The 20780-nt window shown below is 44.0% G+C and overlaps 1 protein-coding gene across 3 annotated transcripts in view; it reads right to left on the reverse strand.

The window, feature by feature from the left end:
- MBD5 (methyl-CpG binding domain protein 5) overlaps positions 1-20780 on the reverse strand; it is a 135423-nt gene that overhangs the window by 4770 nt on the left and 109873 nt on the right. For all 3 annotated transcript variants that reach the window (XM_082260332.1, XM_082260330.1, XM_082260331.1), the window contains 5 exons: positions 20421-20741; positions 17077-17267; positions 13244-14398; positions 8747-8820; positions 6924-6999 (listed from right to left, as the gene is read on the reverse strand). In XM_082260332.1, the coding sequence (XP_082116458.1) occupies positions 6924-6999; positions 8747-8820; positions 13244-14398; positions 17077-17267; positions 20421-20741 (1817 nt within the window). The remainder of the gene's footprint in view (positions 1-6923; positions 7000-8746; positions 8821-13243; positions 14399-17076; positions 17268-20420; positions 20742-20780) is intronic.

Consider the following 20780-nt stretch of genomic DNA (forward strand, 5'->3'; position numbering starts at 1 on the left):
CCAGTATCATTCCCAGATAGGGAAGACGAACCGACGGACTCAGTGTCGACTTTTGAACATTTATCGTCCAACCGAACTCCTGCAGAGTTGCATTGTGACAGACAGGTCCTTCTCCAGACCCTGACTGGTCGCAGACCGAATCAGAATGTCGTCCAGATACCCCAGGACAGAAATGCCCTGGGCCCTCAATAATGCCAGAACCGGTGCAAGCACCTTGGTGAAGACCCGCGGAGCCGAGGCGAGCCCAAAGGGCAACGCCACGAACTGGTAGTGATCCTCCGCAATGGCAAATCGAAGGTATCTCTGATGCCCCTCGAATATGGGGATGTGAAGGTACGCATCCTTCAAATCGATGGAGGCCATGAATTTCCCCGGAACCAGGGCAGCCACCACCGAGCGCAGGGACTCCATGCGGAACTTGCGAACCCGCACAGAGCGGTTCAGAGCTTTCAAGTCCAGAATCGGACGAACCTTGCCCTCCTTCCTGGGCACGGTGAACAGATTGGAATAAAACCCCCGAAATCTGTCCCGATGAGGCACCGGAACCACCACACCCTGAGCCCTCAGGTCCCGCACCGCCAGGTGCAGATCCCGCAGGCGCTCTGGAGACAGTTGTAGATTTGAGGGAAAAAATCTGCTCTCCGGCCGAGAGAGAAACTCGATCTTGTAACCAGATCGAACGATTTCCAGAACCCATCTGTCCCGCACACGGGCCAACCAGGGCTGAAGAAAACCGAGCAAGCGTCCCCCCACCCCAAAACTGGGTGAGGGCGCCCCTTCAGGCCGAACTGTTATGGGCCGCAGGTCCGGATTGGCCGGACTTCTGTTTCCCAGACCAGGGCTTCTTCTGAGAACCTTGGCCTTTGAACGGTTTGCCCTTGTAGTGCGGCCGAAAGGCACGAAAGGGCCCCTGAGGGGGCCGAAAATTCGCATGCTTCTTCCCAGAAGCCCCCTTAGCCTTGGGGAAATGGGGCAAGAGAGTGCTCTTACCCCCGGTGATCCCCTTAATCAACACATCCAGGGACTCCCCAAAAAGGCGAGACCCATCATAAGGCAGATTGGCTAAGGTTTTACGTGAAGATTGGTCCACCGACCAACATTTCAACCAAACCAGGCGGCGAGACAACACTGCCACGCTGTGCACACGTGCAGCCAACGGAATCAGGTCCAGGTCCGCATCACACAGATACATGACACCCTGGTGGATCTGATCCACCACATCCAGGGTCGCCGGCGAGGCCGAATCGGCCACTAGGACGCGCCTAAGCATCTGCGTCCAACTTGCGATCGCCTGGGCCGCCATGAGAGAAGCAAACAGAGCCTTAAGCATAGAACCCGTAACAGAATAAGTATGACGGGCAAGAGACTCCAGTCTCCTATCCGTGGCATCACGGAAAACAGGGGAACCCTCTGCAGGAATCGCAGTGGCTTTGTTCAAAACCGCAATTGCATGATCCACTGGTGGAGGCACACACCACCGTTCATCAGTGGCAGGCGAGAAAGGATAACGCAGCTTGAATTTACTTGGTACCGCAAAAGGTTTGCGCAGATCGCGCCATTGATCCTTAACAGCGCGCTGAAAATCAGCATTGCAGGGAAAAACCTGCGGCGTCCTGCGTTTTCTCTGCGTCCCATAAGCCGCCAAGGCAGCGGGAGGACACACTTCGTCCTGCAAACGCAGCGTTTGCTTAATGGAAGCAATCAACTCATCCATGATTGCAAGCTCTTCAGGCGAGCCAGGGGGAGAATTATCGACCCCCTCAACTTCAGCCTCCACCTCAGACCCCACTAGATCAAGAGAGGAGCGGGACCCCGATAAGGGGGTCCCTGCTAGAACAGCCCCATCACCTTCACCCTCAGAATCAGAGGACAGAGCAACTCTGGGCCGTTTAGTAGATTGAGCAGCCACCAGCATTTGCACCTGGGCAGCAAGGCCAGCCACAATAGTGGCTAAATCCCCCCCTGGGGGGGAAACAGCGGTCCCCTGGCTTTCCACCAATACTGTGGGAAACTTGCCCTCCTGAGAATTTATTGCCCCTGTATGCCAGACAACCAAGGGTTAACTGCCCCCTTTTAGCAAGCGCGGCAAGTGCAGCCCACCGCACCACACTCAGGCACAATGAGACCCCCACAGGGAATATACAGACTGAATACAGGCAATGGCAAACAGGAATAGAAGGATAAAACCTGAGGAGACCCCGCTGCTGCTGCTGCCTCGATCGGTGTTCCAGAAAAGAGGAAGTGATGCTGCCAGGGCGCTCTATGTAAGCCTATGGAGGCTACAAGAAAATGGCCGCCGTGCATGTAAACCATGCGGCCGGAGCGGGCGCCGGTAAAATGGCGTCGTTTGGCGCCGAAATCGCCGCTCCATAGTGCATAAAAACACACACAAGCTTATCCCATTATATGGATACATGTTAGATCGCCGCAGCGATCGCTGTATATGCCCCAACATGCCATAAAAACATGCCCCACAGCACACAGCTTCCCACACTGCCCAGCCTGACACACACAGTGTCACACACCTCCCCCCCCCCTTGCAGCCCACAGCATGCAGCCGAGAGATAGGGAGACAAGCAGTGTGAATAAAGGCAGGTTACACAGTCCCAGACTGAGACCCCCCCCAGACAGACAGGTCCCCACATAGATACACTTACCTCACATGGCGTGGGGAACCCGCACAGGCGAACAAGCCGCTGCACATGAGGCAGGGAGAGTCGCAATTCAAGACGCCCACAATAGCGGTTAAGAAACCGCACAGCGTCCGGTGAGGTAGCCACCTCACCAATCATCCCTGCACCGAACAGGGATGGGTCGTTCACTGTGCCAGGAGCGTTACCTGGCTGAACGCTCGATGGCAGACTGGGAAGCCACTGACCCACGACCTGCGATCAGGGGGATCAGCCCGAGACCCAGTCCGCATGATCCTCTTCGTCCGAAGAACTAACTAATGCTGACCAAAATAACAGCTAAGTAAAGGTAGAGAAAAAAACTCAAACAAAATATTAAAAAGAAGAAAGAGTCTGGGACAAAAAGTCCCAGCACAGAGAGAGCCAGCCACTCCTGACAAGCTAGACATTAAAACTGAGATATGGTTGCAGGAAGTAGGAGGGTATTGACTGAGGGGACCACCCCTTGAGGGTGGGATATGTTAAAGCTTTATTGTTAACATATTCTGTTGCCTAGCTACTCCTTCGGAGCAAAGTCTAATACCCCATATGTGACGAATATGAAGAGGCGGCGACTGTCGGAGGACGTAAGAGAAATAAAGCTTTACAATCACTCAAAGCTGGCCATAGATGGGTAGAGTTTGTAACGAAAATTCTTAGGAAAAGAATGTTCTAAGAAAGTTTACTTGCTTTTCCAATCTTCAGTGGGACAAATCGACGTTTGTTTTCAACCACAGTGATCAGAAAATTCGAAGGAGCAGGATGGAAATTTTTTTGAGAGAAAACATCTAAAAGCATATATGGCTTTGTTTAGTAAAGTTCACTTATTCCTAAATCAAATGGTAAACAAACAAAATATTTTAAATTTCCAGTGCCCATTCACACTAGGGCGACTCACGAGGCGACTTGTGTCGCCCCAGGTCGCTTGACATAACCAAAGCAATGTAATTCAATCAGTGCCGTCCTAATTGCCACTACTGAAGTCGCTCCGACTTCACAAAAGGGTCCTGTACTACTTTGAGGCGACCAGTGATCCGACCTGTCCCATATACTTCAATGGGAGTCGCCTCCTTATCTTAATTGAAGCAACTTGTGATCCGACTTGTCATCCGACTTTGCAAAAAAATGGTATTGAACAAGAAAAGAGCATAATTTTTATAAAAACATGAATATGTCTTCTGTCAACCTGGCCGTTTTTCTTGCAGGCATTTATCGGGCATTTTTTTAGTCAGGCATGTCTTTTTTTGTATTTAGTGTCTGGGGGGTCTAAAAAGTGTACCTGTCAAGTTTCAGCTCTGTAGCATGTCCAGAACCCCTAAAAAACAGCATTTTTCTTATAATTTTTATTAGAAAACTAATGCAGTGTCTTTCCAGCTGTCTTTCTTTTTTTTTTTTTCAAAACATCATATTGTGATTGGCCAAATAAAAAGTCGCCTCGCGCTGAAGTCGCGCTGGAAGCGACGCGACTTTAGTGGTCGCGGCAGTGTGAACCGGCACTCAGAGAATTTTTCTTTTTTTTGAAAATTTGTTTTTATTGAATTTTTCATACAAACTTTCCAAAGACTTCCTAAGAATTTTTTTGTTTAAAAATGTTATCCATTTGTTGCCAGCTTTAACCAGAAACATGTCCACTAAGACAATACTTACCATACTAATTCTACCAGAAAATTGTCCGCAGTGGCATATTCAGAAAATCGCTGACTTAAAAGCATATTGTGACAGCTAGCCGGGTTCTTCTTCCTCCCAGTTAGCTGTCACAATTTCCCCCGCCCGGCTACATCACTGATTGACAAGGCTATGTGCATTGGAAAGTAGAAGGTCAGACAGCCTTTGCGGCTGTCAGCTTGTGGTTTTCAATGAACTACCACGGCGCTGTGGAGCATAGTGGTAGTTCATCCATGCTTCCTGTAGGATTGTATCTGCTTACCTGTATGGGATGTATGGGCAACACAGATACATTGGCAGATCTGCAGGAAACCTGCATGGCAACAGAGATCTTCTGATCGCTTGTGCAATGCTTTACAGGCTCCAAAAGAAAATAAAAGCACATTTTTTTATCTGCTAAACAATTTGCATTTGTTATTTTTTTTTCCCAAAGAGTGAACTTATCTCCTTCAACCAGAAATGTGTCCGAAGAGACACAATGGGGTTGATTTACAAAAACTAGTAAGCGCAAAATCTGGTGCAGCTGCGCATGGTAGCCAGTCAGCTTCTAACTTCAGCTTGTTCAATTAAGCTTTGACAAAAATCTGTAAGCGGATTGGTTTCTATGCAGAGCTTCACCAGATTTTGCACTCTCCAGTTTTAGTCAATTAACCCGAATAAATTGGTGTCTTGTCCTTTGAACACCAGTACAATAAATATATCTGATGTACTTCGGGTTTGTTCGGGTATACGGACACTATTGTGATATCCCGTAGCACTCAGGTCTTTTATCCCCGTTCTCTCATGCCGTGTGGATGGGTGGAGGACCTTAGTGTCTTCCTTGCAATGATACACATCAGACCTATATCTTGATTATAAGAAAGAAGAAAAGGGGGGGTGCCACTAAGTGCAGTATTATAAAGAATGTGTTTATTGCAAAGGATTAAAAACACTTACAAACAGGTATGAAATGGTAGGCATCACTAGGAGTGAAGGTCTATCTCCTGCTGGAGGACTTGATCGCTCCAACGTCACTAGGGCTGAAGGGATGGTGTTCCTCTGTAGTGTTTCCGGATTTGGCCAGCATGGAATGCGGAAGCGGAAGTGATGTCACCGGTACCGGGTGGGGAGTCCTGAACAACGAGTCCATGGAGAATAGAAGGCGAAGGCTACGTGCTCGGAGCGGACGGCTCCTTCTCAAGGCCTGCTGCCCCCCTGGAGGGGAGCAGCTATATATACACTATATGTACTGCTGCTGCTGCCATGGAACTACAAAGGCCAGCAGTCCAGCAGTGTAATCATATGCAAAAAATGTCTTTGAATAAAATTTAAATTAACAGATAATGACAAGGGGCAAATATATATGTTGAAAAAAACAAATTTCTAAAATCCTATCATCATAATGATGGTGTAGAAAAGCTTTAAATAAAAAAAGTATATCTGTACACTATAAACAATGTTGTATAAAAGAAAATTTAAATTAAAATGATGGATGGAGTCACGCAGGATGGGATGTCAAAAAAAAAAAAAAAATTTTTTTAAAACATATTTTTTCTTTTTATTAATTTTTTTTTTTTTTTTGACATCCCACCTTTACTTCTAGAACAGATACTCAGGCTTCACTCCTAGAAATGCCTACCATTTCATACCTGTTTGTAAGTGTTTTTAATCCTTTGCAACAAACGCATTCCTTCTAATACTGCACTTAGTGGCGCCTCCCCCCCCCCCTTTTCTTCTCTCTTGTACACACACAGAGCATGTGCACATTCTGAGGATGGCAGCCTAATCACAGTGCAACAAACTTCCTGCACGGACAGCAGACTATCTCCAGCCCTTTCTCTAACAGTCCAGGTGCCTCTCAAACATTGGAATTCTGGAGCGCCAGACTCCCAACAATATTGTTCCTCTCTAGATCTTGATTATATAGCTTGAATATATAGCTTGAATATGTTAGATTTACTCCTGGTGTATGAGCCTGACAAATGCTTGTATACTTTTGTATTCTGTATGTACTTTGACTTTTATGCAAAATTTAAATAAAAAATGTATCAAAAGAACCTTAATAAGGCCTGGTTTAAACTGATGCGGTGCAGGAACTGCATTCGATTTGAACAGGAATCGCACTGTTCTATATGGCTCCAATCACACCACATTCGCACCAAAATCGTGCAAGACCCTTTTTTGCCACACCAAAATCTGATTCTGCAAATCGCACTGCCTTATGCGAACTGATTTCTGGTTGTCGTTAACATACACACTTGCAGCGGTTCACGTGAATGGGGTGCGATTTAGGTGTGGGACAGAAACCGCACCACATCAGCGTGAATCGCGCCTCGGTACTGTGTTGATGCAACCAGAAACATGTCCACAGTGACACAATCAGTACAGTACTGACACAACCAGAAAAAAATATGGCTTAAAGTAAACCTTAATATAAAATGGGGAATTCAAAATGGACATAAGAAGAAAAAATGCATATTAAAAGGTGGGCTGTGCCACCCTAAACCCTGGTCTGTCTACACCACCACTATACAGTGCAAAGTTCAAAAGACCCTTTCTCTTTACTCCAAGTGTTGGGAGGGTGGGACCCCGAAATCTCATACAACTTACATTGCCAGATATTTTGTCCAGCTCATTCATGGCCTCGTGTATCGCAGCTTCTAGATGGTTATTTAGTGTTCCACTTCTACAATAGGAAATACAAGTGTTACTAAACATGTACACAAGACCTCCAGTCTATCTGAAGGCAGAGATTTGTTGAGGTTGAGGAAGGTTCAGTTTTAGGCCTCATGCACAATGGAAATTTTGCCATTTCTCCTAGATGCCTTTCCTCTTGGCAGCAGTGTTTTGGCGAAAAAAACAAACAAAAACGCTTGAAGCTTTTAAAACGCATTTAGGTACATCAAGCGCTAAGGTGTTAATTCATTTTAGTGGCCAGAATAATCATTTATTCTGGCCACTGAAATGAATTAACGAGCCTAGTGATAACATGCATTATTTTAGATGCGTTTCTTCTGCCAAAAAGTTGCTGCTCCTCGACACGCTGGCAGTGAGTTTTTTTTTCTTCTCCTTTAAACGCCCCCTGCCTCCAAACGACCCCCCGCCTCCAAACGCCCCTCTGCCTCTTAACATCCCTAAACACTTATGTCGGAATGGACACCAGTGCGGGAACAAGGTCATCTAGAGCTCAGGGCTAACATGCCAGACTGTTGCCCGCTAAAATATTTGAGCATTATGTTACAGCAAACCACCTCCCAAAAAAATAAAATTGTGCACTAATCTGCATGCTTAACCCCCTAGCAAAAATTCTCTCTTCTCCCAGGACAAATCCATCCACCCTATTAAATTCCCCCTCCTAGCACAAATCTTTGCCCCCCCCCCCCCATTCAAATATTTTCCTTCCCCAATTAATTAAAAAAAACACTCCTCCTATCACAAATCCTTCACCCCTAAAACGTCCCCTCCGAATATACATCCTCTTCCCCAAAACTCCAAATTCCCTCCCCTGAGTTTTCCCCTATCTTCCCTCTTAGCACAAATTAACCCCCCTCCCCCGCAAAAAAGGTAATTGCCTAGAACAACTACCCCCCCAATCATCATCCCTACTAGCACAAATCTCTCTCCCTCCCCCCTCAAAAAAAAAAGAATTTACTCTCCTAGCAAAATTACCCCCCCCCCATTCTACCATATCACCACTTCTCTACTAGCGCAAACCCTCCCCAAATCCCCCCTCCCAGCACAAATCCTCTTCCCCCATCTGCTTCCCAACACAAATCTCTCCAAATCACCACTCCTAGCACACCCCTCTCCAAATTCATCCTCTTAGTCATGCTGCCCCCCCCCCCCAAATTTCCCCTCCCAACACAAATTCTCCCCCCACCTCACAGGACATCACAGTGCCTAGGGCATCCGCCCCTCCTACCGAGCCCTTATGGACACAGAAGATAACATGTAGGGGCATTTAGAGGCAGAAACAAAAACCTGCCAGAAGCCCCTAGCAGCCAAGTTACAAACGTCCAGTGTGCATAAGGCCTTAAAGTGTCACTACAGGCAATTTTATTTAATTTGTATTTTTTCAACTGGATAAAGTGTCCTACTGGGAGATTTCCCTTCACTTCCTGTTGCATAACAAAAACAGGAAGAGGGAGGAAATCCCTCTAAAGTGAAGGAATACCGGGGTCACTATAACTAGTGTCCCCATTGGAAGATTTGCCTTCCATTCCTGTCAACCCAAAAATTTGGATTGTCTTTTACTTTTGATGATTAAGGTAAACAGGACAAACAGAGAGGGTGAATCTCCCAAACAGGGGGAACAGACAACAAGAGGAACCAATACGTTCCAATCCATCTTCAATAGTTTTGCCTTTAGTGAGACTTCAGGTACGGTACATAAATACTAAACTCTATATAATAGAGTAGAATATGCTTCTTACTTTCTGTTGCCCTTTTGCACACGATTATAAGCTTCCAGTCCCTCTGTTAACGTCCTCAGCTTGTCACTGTCCACCTAAATGAAAGAACATAATATTATTCAGATCCGGGACTGCACACAAGTGAGTCCATCTGTCATTCAAAGTTCACCAGGTGGATGGGATACTTTGCAGAAGAACTTGCTTAAATCATCTTGTGCAATACCAGGCATTCACTGAGAATTAGCATTAACTGCCACGGACAGGCAACGCACAGGCTAGACACACAGGCAACGCACAGGCTAGACGCTTTTGCTAGACACGGAGTCCTGTGATCTGACGCATTCACAAAAATGGTCTACAATTTATCTTTTCATTATGTGTTGTCTGCTCCCTGAATAATCAATTCAGATATCTCCTCATACAAGCAATATCCAGTAATTTCATGGGAATAGACTTTGTATTGTATTACAGGACTATTATGTTGAACACATTTCATGAGTTAAGCTGGCCACAGGGACCGGCATAGATTGGAACCATGTATTGACAGGCTAAATGTACCCAAGTTTATCAAATTGACCAACTTTTGATAACTTTTTTCAACAATCAGCCTGTTGAATATACATGCGATTATTGCAAGCAGCTATTAAAGCCACTTGCAATAACCACGGAATTCTCCTGGCGGGGGAAACCTCCTTGGGGCACGGGAGTAATTCCCCTGGGAAAACTGGATAGGCCCAGTTCCTCCTGATTTAAATGGATCTACCTTGTCTGACCATGTGCTTAGAAGGCAGAGAGTCCACAGTGTCTGTGCCTCCTGTGAGTGGCCGCCCCAGGGGTGCCCTTAGTAACATTTGGGTGTGGGACCCCACTGTGTGAACAGGCACTTGGTCACAGCACTTAGTTTTTCCATGCTGAGCCTCTTGGGCTAGGACTTTTGGCTAAGCCTGTGGCAATTTTGGCTGCCAGGCCACAGGGCCTAAACCAGTGCACATTACACGGCCACTATTTATTTTTCTCCTCATGTGTGCCACTTTTTTTTTTTTTCACTGGATAATGGGCGAGTCCTTGGGCTTGCCCTGAAGTCTAGGGGGAGGATGTGTGACCATCGGGTTCCTTCCTCAACTGAACCTGGGGGGCGGGGGTCTCTCTTCGGGAGAGCCCCTTGATCTAGTACTTGGCGGTTTTCTTTGGCTGGCCATGAGGAGAGGGATGTGCCATGCCTTCTGGCTAGGTGGGCCAAGTTCGTTTTTCAGCACTACCACAGACTGAAGACAAAAAAATAAAGAGCTGGGTGGATCCAGACATTAAATTCAGGATCCCTCCAAAGCCTGGACTGGCTAAGTGACTGACAGCTGAATTTGGGCACTTTCACACTGATCCCATACATATGATTTAACTACGTTTGCGGTGAAGTTTTTAAAGGACATGACTTAAACTGCATCGCCGTGCGTTTTTGTTGCGTTTTCCATTGCTTACAATGGGAAGGTGCATTTTTGGTGCATTTCTTTAGCTCCCCAAACATGCTCCAAACAGAAATTTTTTTCACTGCAACGGAAGTGCACTGGCCCAGTGTGAACACATTCATTGATTTTAAAGGGAAGCATTTTTCTTGAGCTTTTCAGGTGCTGTTTTAAGGCAAAAACACTTGAAAAACTCATCAGTGTAAAAGGGACCTTAGGGTTGCAGGAGTACAGAACCAAGTACACTACTGTGACCCACAGGAGAAGTAGAGCCAAAAGAGCTTTGGCCCTCCTATAACGCATAAAAATGTTGCTTACCCTATGGGACAGGATGTAGATGTGACTTTGCTACATAGTAATACATGAGTTTTCTATTCAAATGAATTGTCATACAATAAAATGTGTGCAATTTACTCCATGAATCGTGTGAATGGGTCCACACAGCTGTGTGTTCTGAAGAGAGATGAACAGCAGGGGATCAATTACCCTCTCTTTATAGAAGCGAAGCACTGCAGGAAATTTGTAGTCAGTGCACTCTAGACCTGTTGCCATTTTCATGCAATATTTCACATTAACTTGACTAAAAAGAAATTAACATGTTTAATCTCTAGCCTTGAATACAGCACACAATATAAGAGAGGGGGGAGTTCAAGGAGTAGACTAAAATGGAGTCAAAAGAGAAGTACAAGGTTTGCCTTTTTTTTTTTTTTTTTAAGATTAATACTTATCTAGGTGGATGCAGCATCTGTCCACCGGCGCCTCTACTCTTAAGAACCGAGCGACTGAACACTACCGATCGCTCAGTTTTGACAGCTCCCCGCACATAAAGCTGCTGACTGACAGTCTGCTCTTCCTCCTCCTCACTCATTGGAGTGCTGGGCTGTGGAGGGGCGGGAGCGGCTGGCTCAGGCTCCCATCAGCTAACTGAGAGGCTGAGCCAGGTGCAGGTCCAGGCACCTGGCGGATCCAGACTCCAGTGACGCGATGTTGTGGGGACCGACTTTTGTGACAGAGAGCGGACTTCAGCCCCCTGTCTGCTGAAAACGGGTCACAGGAGTGCAAAACGAATTGCACTCCTGTGATCCATAGGAGAAATACAGCCAAACGAGCTTTGGCTATACTTCTCCTTTAAAGTACTGTATACCTAAAGTGAGCACTTTTACTTTTGTTTTAAAAAGAGTAGGAAAGGTGTAACCCCCCCGGTATGTTTTTTTTTTTTTTTTAGAAGCAGTTAAATAACGGGCCTTGTATTTTCCTCAAGACAGGTTTACTTTAAAAAAGCATCCATCACTAATATCTGCATCGTTTAGGATTGTCCTGGTTCTCCATCTCCTTCTTTGTGTTAGAAGATATTGGTTCACTGATAACCCTTGCTTATAAACACTTTTAATAGCTCTGGGAAGCATGTGCATCCGTCTGCACAGCTAGAATGCTACCAGGCTTGCACATTAAGTTTTATGCTTGTCAAAAAGAGAGCGAAAACAATGTGAGACACAATAAAGCCCCACGTGCATAACACAAAATGACTGCTGATATTAATGCAATCAGCTCAGAACTGTACACCTTGTTGAGAAATATCTTCTCAATTCTTTGGGGGCAACGATAGAGCTGAAACAAGCTGGATCTTCTTGTCTCCCCTCTATAGTGTGCATTCTCCATACATTCTTTATGAAAGTTTTGTAAGTACTGGTAACAGGATCACTTGCTCCCTAGTGGATTTTTTTACCAGATTACTGTATGTGGAGCATATGCCCCAAACAGGAGAAGTAGGAAGTTAATTTTAGAACAATGCTCTCAATGTCACAGGAAGAAAAATTGAGAGCTTTAATTTCCTAAACATTTGACAAAAATAAGGACATTTCGGCAAAATTCGGCAAAAATGCTTTCGAGTTAATAGTGAAATAGAGGTGTAATTATCAAGCAAATTTTGCCTGAGTAGACAATAAAATTGAATTTCCGCCGAGGACAAAAAATAAATAAATCAATTTTGCTAAAAACTGGATTTTTGACTTACCATAAAATACTTTTCTCTTAAGTTCATTGACGGACGCAGTTCTCACTGATTCATATCAGTAGGGTAATACTGCCCCCTACAGGAGTAGGACACTAGGCAGAAAAAAGTTCTGGCTACGCCTATGGGCAGTCCCTGAGGGTTTCTTCCTGCATAGGATGCCAGTTTTGTATCCAAGCAGTGTCAGACAAGTAACACCAACACAACTCAAAATAGAGGGGTGGGTACTGCGTCCATCAATGAACTTAAGAGAAGAGAAAAGGATTTTACGATAAGTCAAAAATCCAGTTCTCTCTATCCTTCATTGACGGGCGCAGTTCTCTCTGATTCATATCAGTAGGGACGTCCCAAAGCAGTGCCATAAAATGAGGGGTGGGAACAGCAGAAAAGAACAAGTCCCCAAGGCCAAACATAGCGGACCAGGCAACATAGGACTCATCAGCACAAAAGATGAGGCCCACCTGAAAACAACAGAAAACACCCTCAAGGAAGGCCAAAAGCCCTCCAAACAGCAGCCAGCAAAAAACCTTGCGGCCGAAAAGAGGTATCTGCAGATGCCAACACATCCACCTTTTAAAACGTGGTAAAGGTGTGAACAGACTACCAGGTAGCCGACTTGCAACCTGGAGCACAGATGCCCAACAAGGCGAAAGGCCCAGGAAACACTACTGGCATCCTATGCAGGAAGAGAGAGGGTGTACCCTCAGAGACTGCCCATAGGCGTAGCCAGAACTTTTTTCTGCCTAGTGTCCTACTCCTGTAGGGGGCAGTATTACCCTACTGATATGAATCACAGAGAACTGCGTCCGTCAATGAACAATAGAGAAATAATTTTTTCCATCTCTATTTACCAAGTAAAGAAGTCATGGCAGCATTTAAAAAAAAAACAAAAAAACAGCGGTTTAACCATTCTGCAATCCAAAACAGCAAAAATGTAAATATCCTATTTCAATTAAAAAGAGATTGAGGATTTATTTTGTAAACATTATCCAGCTCTAAAGTGCATGGTAAAAAAATAAATAAATAATAAAGCAGTTATGTATGTACCTTCCCTTCCTCGGAGTTCTGTTGATATGGGTTACGTAGGTCGTCCCGCACTAGTTTTCCAGGCCATGAAGCCAGTCCTTTAAGCTGCCCCCAGACCAAGTCTCCCATATTAAACGTCCTTGGCCTATAATGCATTAAGTCATTAGAAGAAGGGGAGTCAGGAATCCGAAGGTCATCCTCGCTACTGATGCTCTTGGTGTCTGAGGGGCTAGGGACGCACCCGTTCATGCCTTTGGCATGGAAGTCTCCATTATAATGAATGTAGTCTCTTGCTAAAGAACTTTCTAAACTGTTGGAAGAGCTGGGAGACTGTTCCTCTATGCTGACCTCTTGTTTGGGGATGTTCAGGAGCTCTCCAAACCCCCTGTGCTGTGGGGGCCTTGTACCGTTCATGTGTGCACAACGTTCCACCGTGCTCTCCAACCTTTCTTTGAAGCTCATCATAGTCCTTTTGTAATGGTTGAACCTGAAATTCTCCTCTAGCATCTTATCGTTCGGACAGTGCCTGGGTGGCAGCAAGATCTGGCACTGCTCATCTTCGAAGGAGTGCAATAGAGAGACATTGCCAGACCTCACTTGGTAAGGGTTGCCATGGACCTGTGCATTGTGGTCCAAAAACTCCTCACATTTCCACCTGTTCATGTCACCTGGACTTTGACCCCCATTCCACTGCCTTTTAGGAGTATTGCATCCTGATTTGAAATATTCAAAACCATCCCCGTCCGCCATGTGTTTGTTCTGATCCATGTTCTTCCTCATTCGGGTACCTCTTGTGTTTCGTGTCCTGACCTCCAGATCAGCATTTGCCATGTTTCTACCATGAATGATAGCATTCACCGCGCTTGACAGATTTAATGGGTCACCAATTGATGCAGTGAAGGCACTCAGTGCTGGAATAGCGCTCATCTGCGTCGTGCTGGACACCGCCGTTGTGATGACCACCTGCATTCCTTTACTGGCTGCATCAACCACAGCTTTATAGATGGCGTCCACCGAATTGTCTCCGTCTCGGACGTTATCTTTCATGTACTGTTCTGTCCTATGAGGCATGTTACAAGATTTGTCCGGAAATGGAGGAAGCGATGAGTTTGGGTTTTCAGGTATTGAAGATGTTCCCATCTGTGCGCCGACCTCTTTGTTTTCTTGCATTTTCATCTGTGGAAAGGAGGTAATTTAACAAGAATTACTTAGTGTTCCAGACCATCCTGATCGACACATAGCATTAAAGGAACATGCAGTGGGCAAGGATTACTGATCTTTGCTTCTGATAATGCTAAAGTGCCTGGCTGCCATGCTTCAATACCTTCCGAGTCATTGGCCTAGACCAAACATACAAAAATGTTATGTCTACATTGCCTTCAGGCATTCTTGTCCCAGATCAGTGAGTTGGAAAGTATTTAATCCAGAGACAGCCAGGCAATCAGTATTTTCTGAAGGAGTTCGATATTTACAGCCAATGTATTTCTCTGATGGCAGGTCTCCCTTCATGGAAACCAGTACTTAGTACAAGATTACTTACCTAACAGTTAAGGCTTGGCAGTAGACAATACATGTGTCTGCTCTTACCTTTTCTCTGCTCCCTCCCCCCCAACTCATTACTAGAGTCTTGAGAAAACACCACTACTATGGGGCACACACATGACCATCCACTGGTGCCTCCAACAATTCAGTGGTCAATGCCTGAGCAGTCAATCACCAGGCCTATGCCGTGTGGGGGTAAAAAGCATGCTTAGACCAATGAAAATAAAAAAGTTGGTGTGCGCATTTTTGAAAAAAGAGAGAGTGGATCAAGATGGAACCATATGGCGCCTGCTAAAAGTCATGAGAGTTAGTTAAATTGTATCTTACAACCATAAAAAAAACATATGCCGTAAATCTCTTCAATGCATGCACATTTGCCCATTTTTCATCCCTTTTGCGACCCTGCAAATACAGAAAAAATACCTGTTGATCCGTCAGAAATAAACTTAAATACTAAGTCCTGTTATGGGCTAAAAAACATGCAGCATTTTTGTGGACTTAAGCCAGCCATAGATGGTTCGAATCTCGATCAGTTCAGCAGGAACAGGCCGAGATTCGAACCATGTATGGGCAGGCTGAATGCACCAGGTTGATCAATCAATCAACTTGGGTAAAATCAGCCTGCAAGATTTTGCATGTGATTGTCGCCAGTGGCTGGTATAGCCGCTAGCAAAAATCACGGCTGGGAGAATTCAATGGATCAGCGGGAGGGATTCCCTGTCAGAACTGTATGTGGTTGCAGTTAAGAAATTTGCGCCATGTATGGCCTGCATAAGTGTTGTCAGTACTGACCAGTTTTCTCTTGGCAAACTACTCAGACCCTCCTAGTTTCAGCTCTTCGAGATTGGCAAATCATCCTGTAGTCCCGAAAAAAGGACCTGGAGGGCTAATTACACTCCTGACCACAGGACAGCTCTGAATTTCTGACCTATACAACAGGTATTTTTGCCCTTTTTAGGGCTGGTCATAGTTGTGGTTGCGCTGCACTTTGTTGAGTCTTCACTGTCAGCTCCTCTATACCTTGTTGCTTGTGCAACAATTACGTTTTCAGAAAAATTACTGTATATTTAAAGGAGACATATTATGTTTGAATTTCAAAACTAGACTTAGGAAGCACCTAGCTACATGGGACAACATGAACTTTATCCCATGGCGAGCAGAACAACATAAAAAAATTGTAATGATTACAGTAAACCCCCCTCCATTGCGGGGGTTACGTTCCGGACCCAACCGCGAAAAGTGAAATTCCGCGAAATAGAAAAACCCTATTAAAATGCATTGTAGGCATGATTTTTTTACTGTCACTGTACGTGTAGAAGGGTTTTAAGATCTTTAAACAATAGAAACTCATTTAAACACATAAAAGATACTTAGAGACAGAGCAAGAGCTATGAAAAACACAAAAATCTTTCATTTTTAATGATTTATATAGTAAAATAACATTACAAAAAAAAACGTGAATTACCGGGACCGCAAAAACTGAACCGCAATGTAGCGGGGGGATTACTGTAGTTCTTAAAAGTGTACCCATACTCAAGGACAAAAACATAATATATTGCAGCAGCTTAGAAGTCTTTAGATTTGGTGGTTGCATTAGTTTCCCTTGTGCTAGGATGACAGCACTCACCTACTTTACTGTATCTATAGGGGATCAGCATTGTCACTCTAAACTGCTTGCTCCTGATTTGGACTACAGATCCCCTCCCAAGTGCTTACTCTCCATAACATAGGGGGAGGTGTCCTCCAAATTCACAGAAATTACTTGGCCATAGCTGAAATGTCTTGGCATTTCAGTGCAGCAAATGTATTGTGTTGTCATCTCACTACATGAAGTTATGAGCTCACTGGATCAACATGGATTTTTTTTTTCACTTTTTGAAAAGATGATAATGTTTTCAATGGTCAAAAATGGAGAAAATAAGAGAAGTTCATTACATAGTTAGTCAGGTTGAAAAAAGACACAAGTCTATCTGGCTCAACCAATAAAAAAAAAAAAAAAAAAAAAAAAACAGTAATGAAAACCCAACCATACAATCCCATATACACAATCCTATACCCATTGTTAGGGTTTACATATACTTCAAAGCATGCAGGCGTGTGTTAAAAAGCCAGTGTGTTCAAGCCTTAGGATAACAACATAACTTAGGATTAAAAAAAAGACGATCGCAACAAAAAGGGAATGCTCTTTAGTGCATGGTTGGAAAGGTATAATATTACATAAAACAAGGCACCTTCCACTTTAAGCTAATGTAACCCAATATATTTATTGTTTCTTAATACTCTGTTGTAGGTGTCGTGACTAATATAATTACCTGGAAGTTTTGGAACAAGCAGGCCATGGGGTTTAGGCTGTTTGGTGGCCCCGGTACATGTCCTTTCAAGGCGTGTAGATTGGGAAAGCCTTGTAAGAGCTGCTGCTGCTGCTGTTGACTGCTGTTTAGAAGCGACTGAAGGTGAGACAGCTGATGGTTATTCAGAGGGGGGTTCATTGATGACATGTCCCCTGAAATAGCAAAAATAACAACATTTTATGCCATTTATTCATCCTAAAGTGGAAGGATATGTGCAGACAGATGGGTCTATTCTGATGACATTGTTTTTTTTTTTTTTTGCATTTAAGAAGAGGGGGCTTCACCAAGAGCCTAATGAGACGATCATGGATTCAAGTGAATTCATAAGGCTTGTGCAAACATATTTATGAATGCCTGACTCTTGATGCTTGATGAAAAATCTGTAGCTGAGAGCTCCTAAGTATGCATAACAATACCACTTAAAGGAGCTATGCAGTTGTTTACATTCAAATCCTTAGCTCTGTTATTTGGTCCTGGAGAGAGCAGTAGCTGTTAAAAATGAAAGGGCTGAATATTGGCTCCACAGTTCACTTCAGGCAAAAAATGGAAGACACATTTCAATCTTTCACGAGTATGATGAAACCCGCTAAAATAGTTTTACCACTGTCCTTCCAGTTCTGAGATTTGCACATCTCTGCCATACAGCTCACACTTGTCCAGTAGGGCAGGAGACCTGATTTTTCTCTGTTGCAGTTAAAGTGATATTGATCCCTTATTTTTTTTTTTAAGAAGAGGAGGTCTACACTTGCATTAAAGAATGGTTCAATGGTTCTTCTTATTTAAAACTAGCCCCAGGCTGCTCCCCCCCTTCACCCCCTGCCAGTTTGCAGGGGTATCCCTAATAATACACCTGTGAGTGCGCACTCCCAGAGGATGCTTTGTGTATCCTTAGACACATCCAACACTCCAGCAAGTCAAGCCATGACATGCTCCTGCTCCCCCTGTCTTTCTATCAATTTGATTGGCAGCAGCAGGAGCCTATCAGTCTGCTGCCCTCAATACCCTCCTCTAAAAACTGGAATTGCAGAGTGCAGGAAAAGGGTGATGGACTCATTTCTACAGGTAGCCCAAGAACCACAATTTTGACTATATTATGCTAAAAGCATATTCTACAAGCCTTTAGGTGTGATAAATTCTCAAAAGAAAAATCAAGTAATTTAAAGCGGTTCTAAAGGCAGAGGGTTTTTTTACCTTAATGTATTCTATGCATTAAGGTATTCTATGCATTAAGGTAAAACAACCTTCTGGGTGCGTCTCCTCCCCCAGCCCCTCCCTTATACTTAGCTAAGCCCCATTTTGATCCAACGATGTGCATGAGAGTAGCCGCTCTCCTGAGGCTCTCTCCTCATTGGCTCACACAGCAGTGGAAGCCACTGGCTCCTGCTGCTGTCAATCACAGCCAGTGAGCCAATAAGGAGAGAGCAGAGACTGTGCTGCGATGCGCTCTGTGTGTAAATGGCCATTCACAGGAGAGTGCCGGCTCGAGTGCCCCCATAGCAAGAGGCTTGCTATTGGGGGTACTTGGCAGGGGAGAGGAGCCAGAAAGGCTGGCGAGGGACAAGAGAAGGAGGCGGATGGGGGCTGCTCTGTGCAAAAACATTGCACAGAGCAAGTACGTTTAACATGCTTTAATTAAAAAGAAAAAAAAAATTAGAATCACTTTAAATGTATTTAAGATAAAACATTTCTTTTAGTTTTGGATAGAGTACTGATTTTTTTTTTAACCTTGTCAGTTCTTTTTTTTGTGTACCCTCAGGGAGATTTTCCTTCACTTCTTGCCCCAGAGACACAGCAGGAAGTAAGAGGAGATCTCTCTAAAGTATGCCACCTCTCATGATTGTCAAACACGGCTGGATGAACTAGAAAAAAAAAAAAAAATCTATGGATTCTGCCATCCATACTAAACAGTGTGGATTGAGGAGTTTCAACCCCCAGCTATTTTGTTAAGACGGCTGCTGTAGCCGTGACTAACCCAGGATATTTTATCCTAAAATTGACTTTTGTTGAGATAGGGGTACTGATAGGGTGATCTACTTCTTGAATTTCTTCTTGAATTTCTCATTAGAACAGATTTCCATTGTTGTAATAAATTTTAAATTTTACATGCAAATAAAAATAAAGTAAAAAAAAAAAAATAGTATCTCAGATATATAAAATGTTGACGGAATGGCATAGTCTGGAGAGACCCCCATATATAACTAAATGGGAGAAAGAAATAGGGACACAACTGCCAAGACAGGAACTTGAGGTTATACTAGGGGCGGTAGGATCCTCTGCTATGGATGTAAGCACAACAGAATTAAATTATAAATGTTTAACAAGATGGTATATCACTCCAGAAGTAATAAATAAATACCAACCAGACAAGACAGATAAATGCTGGAGGAAATGTGGTAGTATAGGAACAATGTACCACATATTTTGGGAGTGTCCGAGGATAAGAGGTTACTGGACTGAGGTTAGACAACTGATCGAAGAAATGACAGGAATAATAATATCAGACGACCCGTGGGTCTGCCTTTTCCACAAAACAACTATTCCCTTAAAAAAATACAAAATGATGCTGGTCCCAACCCTGCTAAATGCAGCCAAGGGAATTATACCAAAAAAATGGAGAGAAGAAGAGAGCCCGAACGTGAAGGAATGGTGTAAAAAGATAGACATAAATTTCAATATGGAGTACATAAGTAACACGCAAGTAGAGAACCCAATAAATATGAAAAGGAAATGGAGAAAATGGATTGAATTTAAAAAAACAATTAAATATATTGAAATAAACAGCCCAGCATAATTACCTTTAGGAAGTTGGTAGGATTAGGGATGGGGAGGGGAGGAGGAGATCCTTTGGGAGGGACGGGGCGGGAGGAGAGAGGGGAATGCTGATTGGGTTTGTTTTTCTTTCCTTTTATAAAATTAATGCATAATATGTGAATCCCAATTTGGGAAATGTTGTAATAAATTTTAAATTTTACATGCAAATAAAAATAAAGTAAAAAAAAAAAAAAAGAACAGATTTCCATTGGAAGGTTGTTATGGTGACAACTGTCCGAAGCTGGCCATAGACTGCTCATTGTTCATCAGATTCATGCTAAATTGGTCAAAATTCGAGCTGTCAATGACCAGCTACAGACCCCCAGAACAAGGTTCCTCATTGGAAACAACCTTAAATATATTTATGTATTGTAGACAAACAGTGAGAAGGAATCCCCCAAGGTTTTGATTTTATAAATACGATCAGGCACTAAGAAGAGAACATTGGATTGAATCAATGCTTCCAAAAAGTAAATTAAATTGAGAAGACTTGCCTTCTCCAGCTGAAGGCTGTAGCATATGCAAAATATTCTGATTCAGAAGATGCTGCTGGTTCATGGGTAATGCCATCGGCAGAGAGTTTAGTAGATTAGGGTTGATGGATTGTGGAAGGTTGTTGGTAGCGTTCTGTGCAAAATGATTTGGATGCTCAGGTCCTGGAAATGGGAAGGAACTACCCATAGGATGGTGACTCTGCATTGGTGCCCCAGAAGCTGTGGTAACGATTACTCCATCTTGGAGAACAGATGTGGTCTTTGTAATGGCTGGCTGGCCTGTTCCAGCTATTGCTACTGATGACATTGGTAATGAACCCCCTAAAACACAAACACAAGGTCAGGGTTGATATCTATTTC

This window comes from Pelophylax lessonae (genome assembly GCF_965119305.1).
Source record: "Pelophylax lessonae genome assembly, chromosome: 6".
NCBI classification, from domain to species: Eukaryota; Metazoa; Chordata; class Amphibia; order Anura; family Ranidae; genus Pelophylax; species Pelophylax lessonae.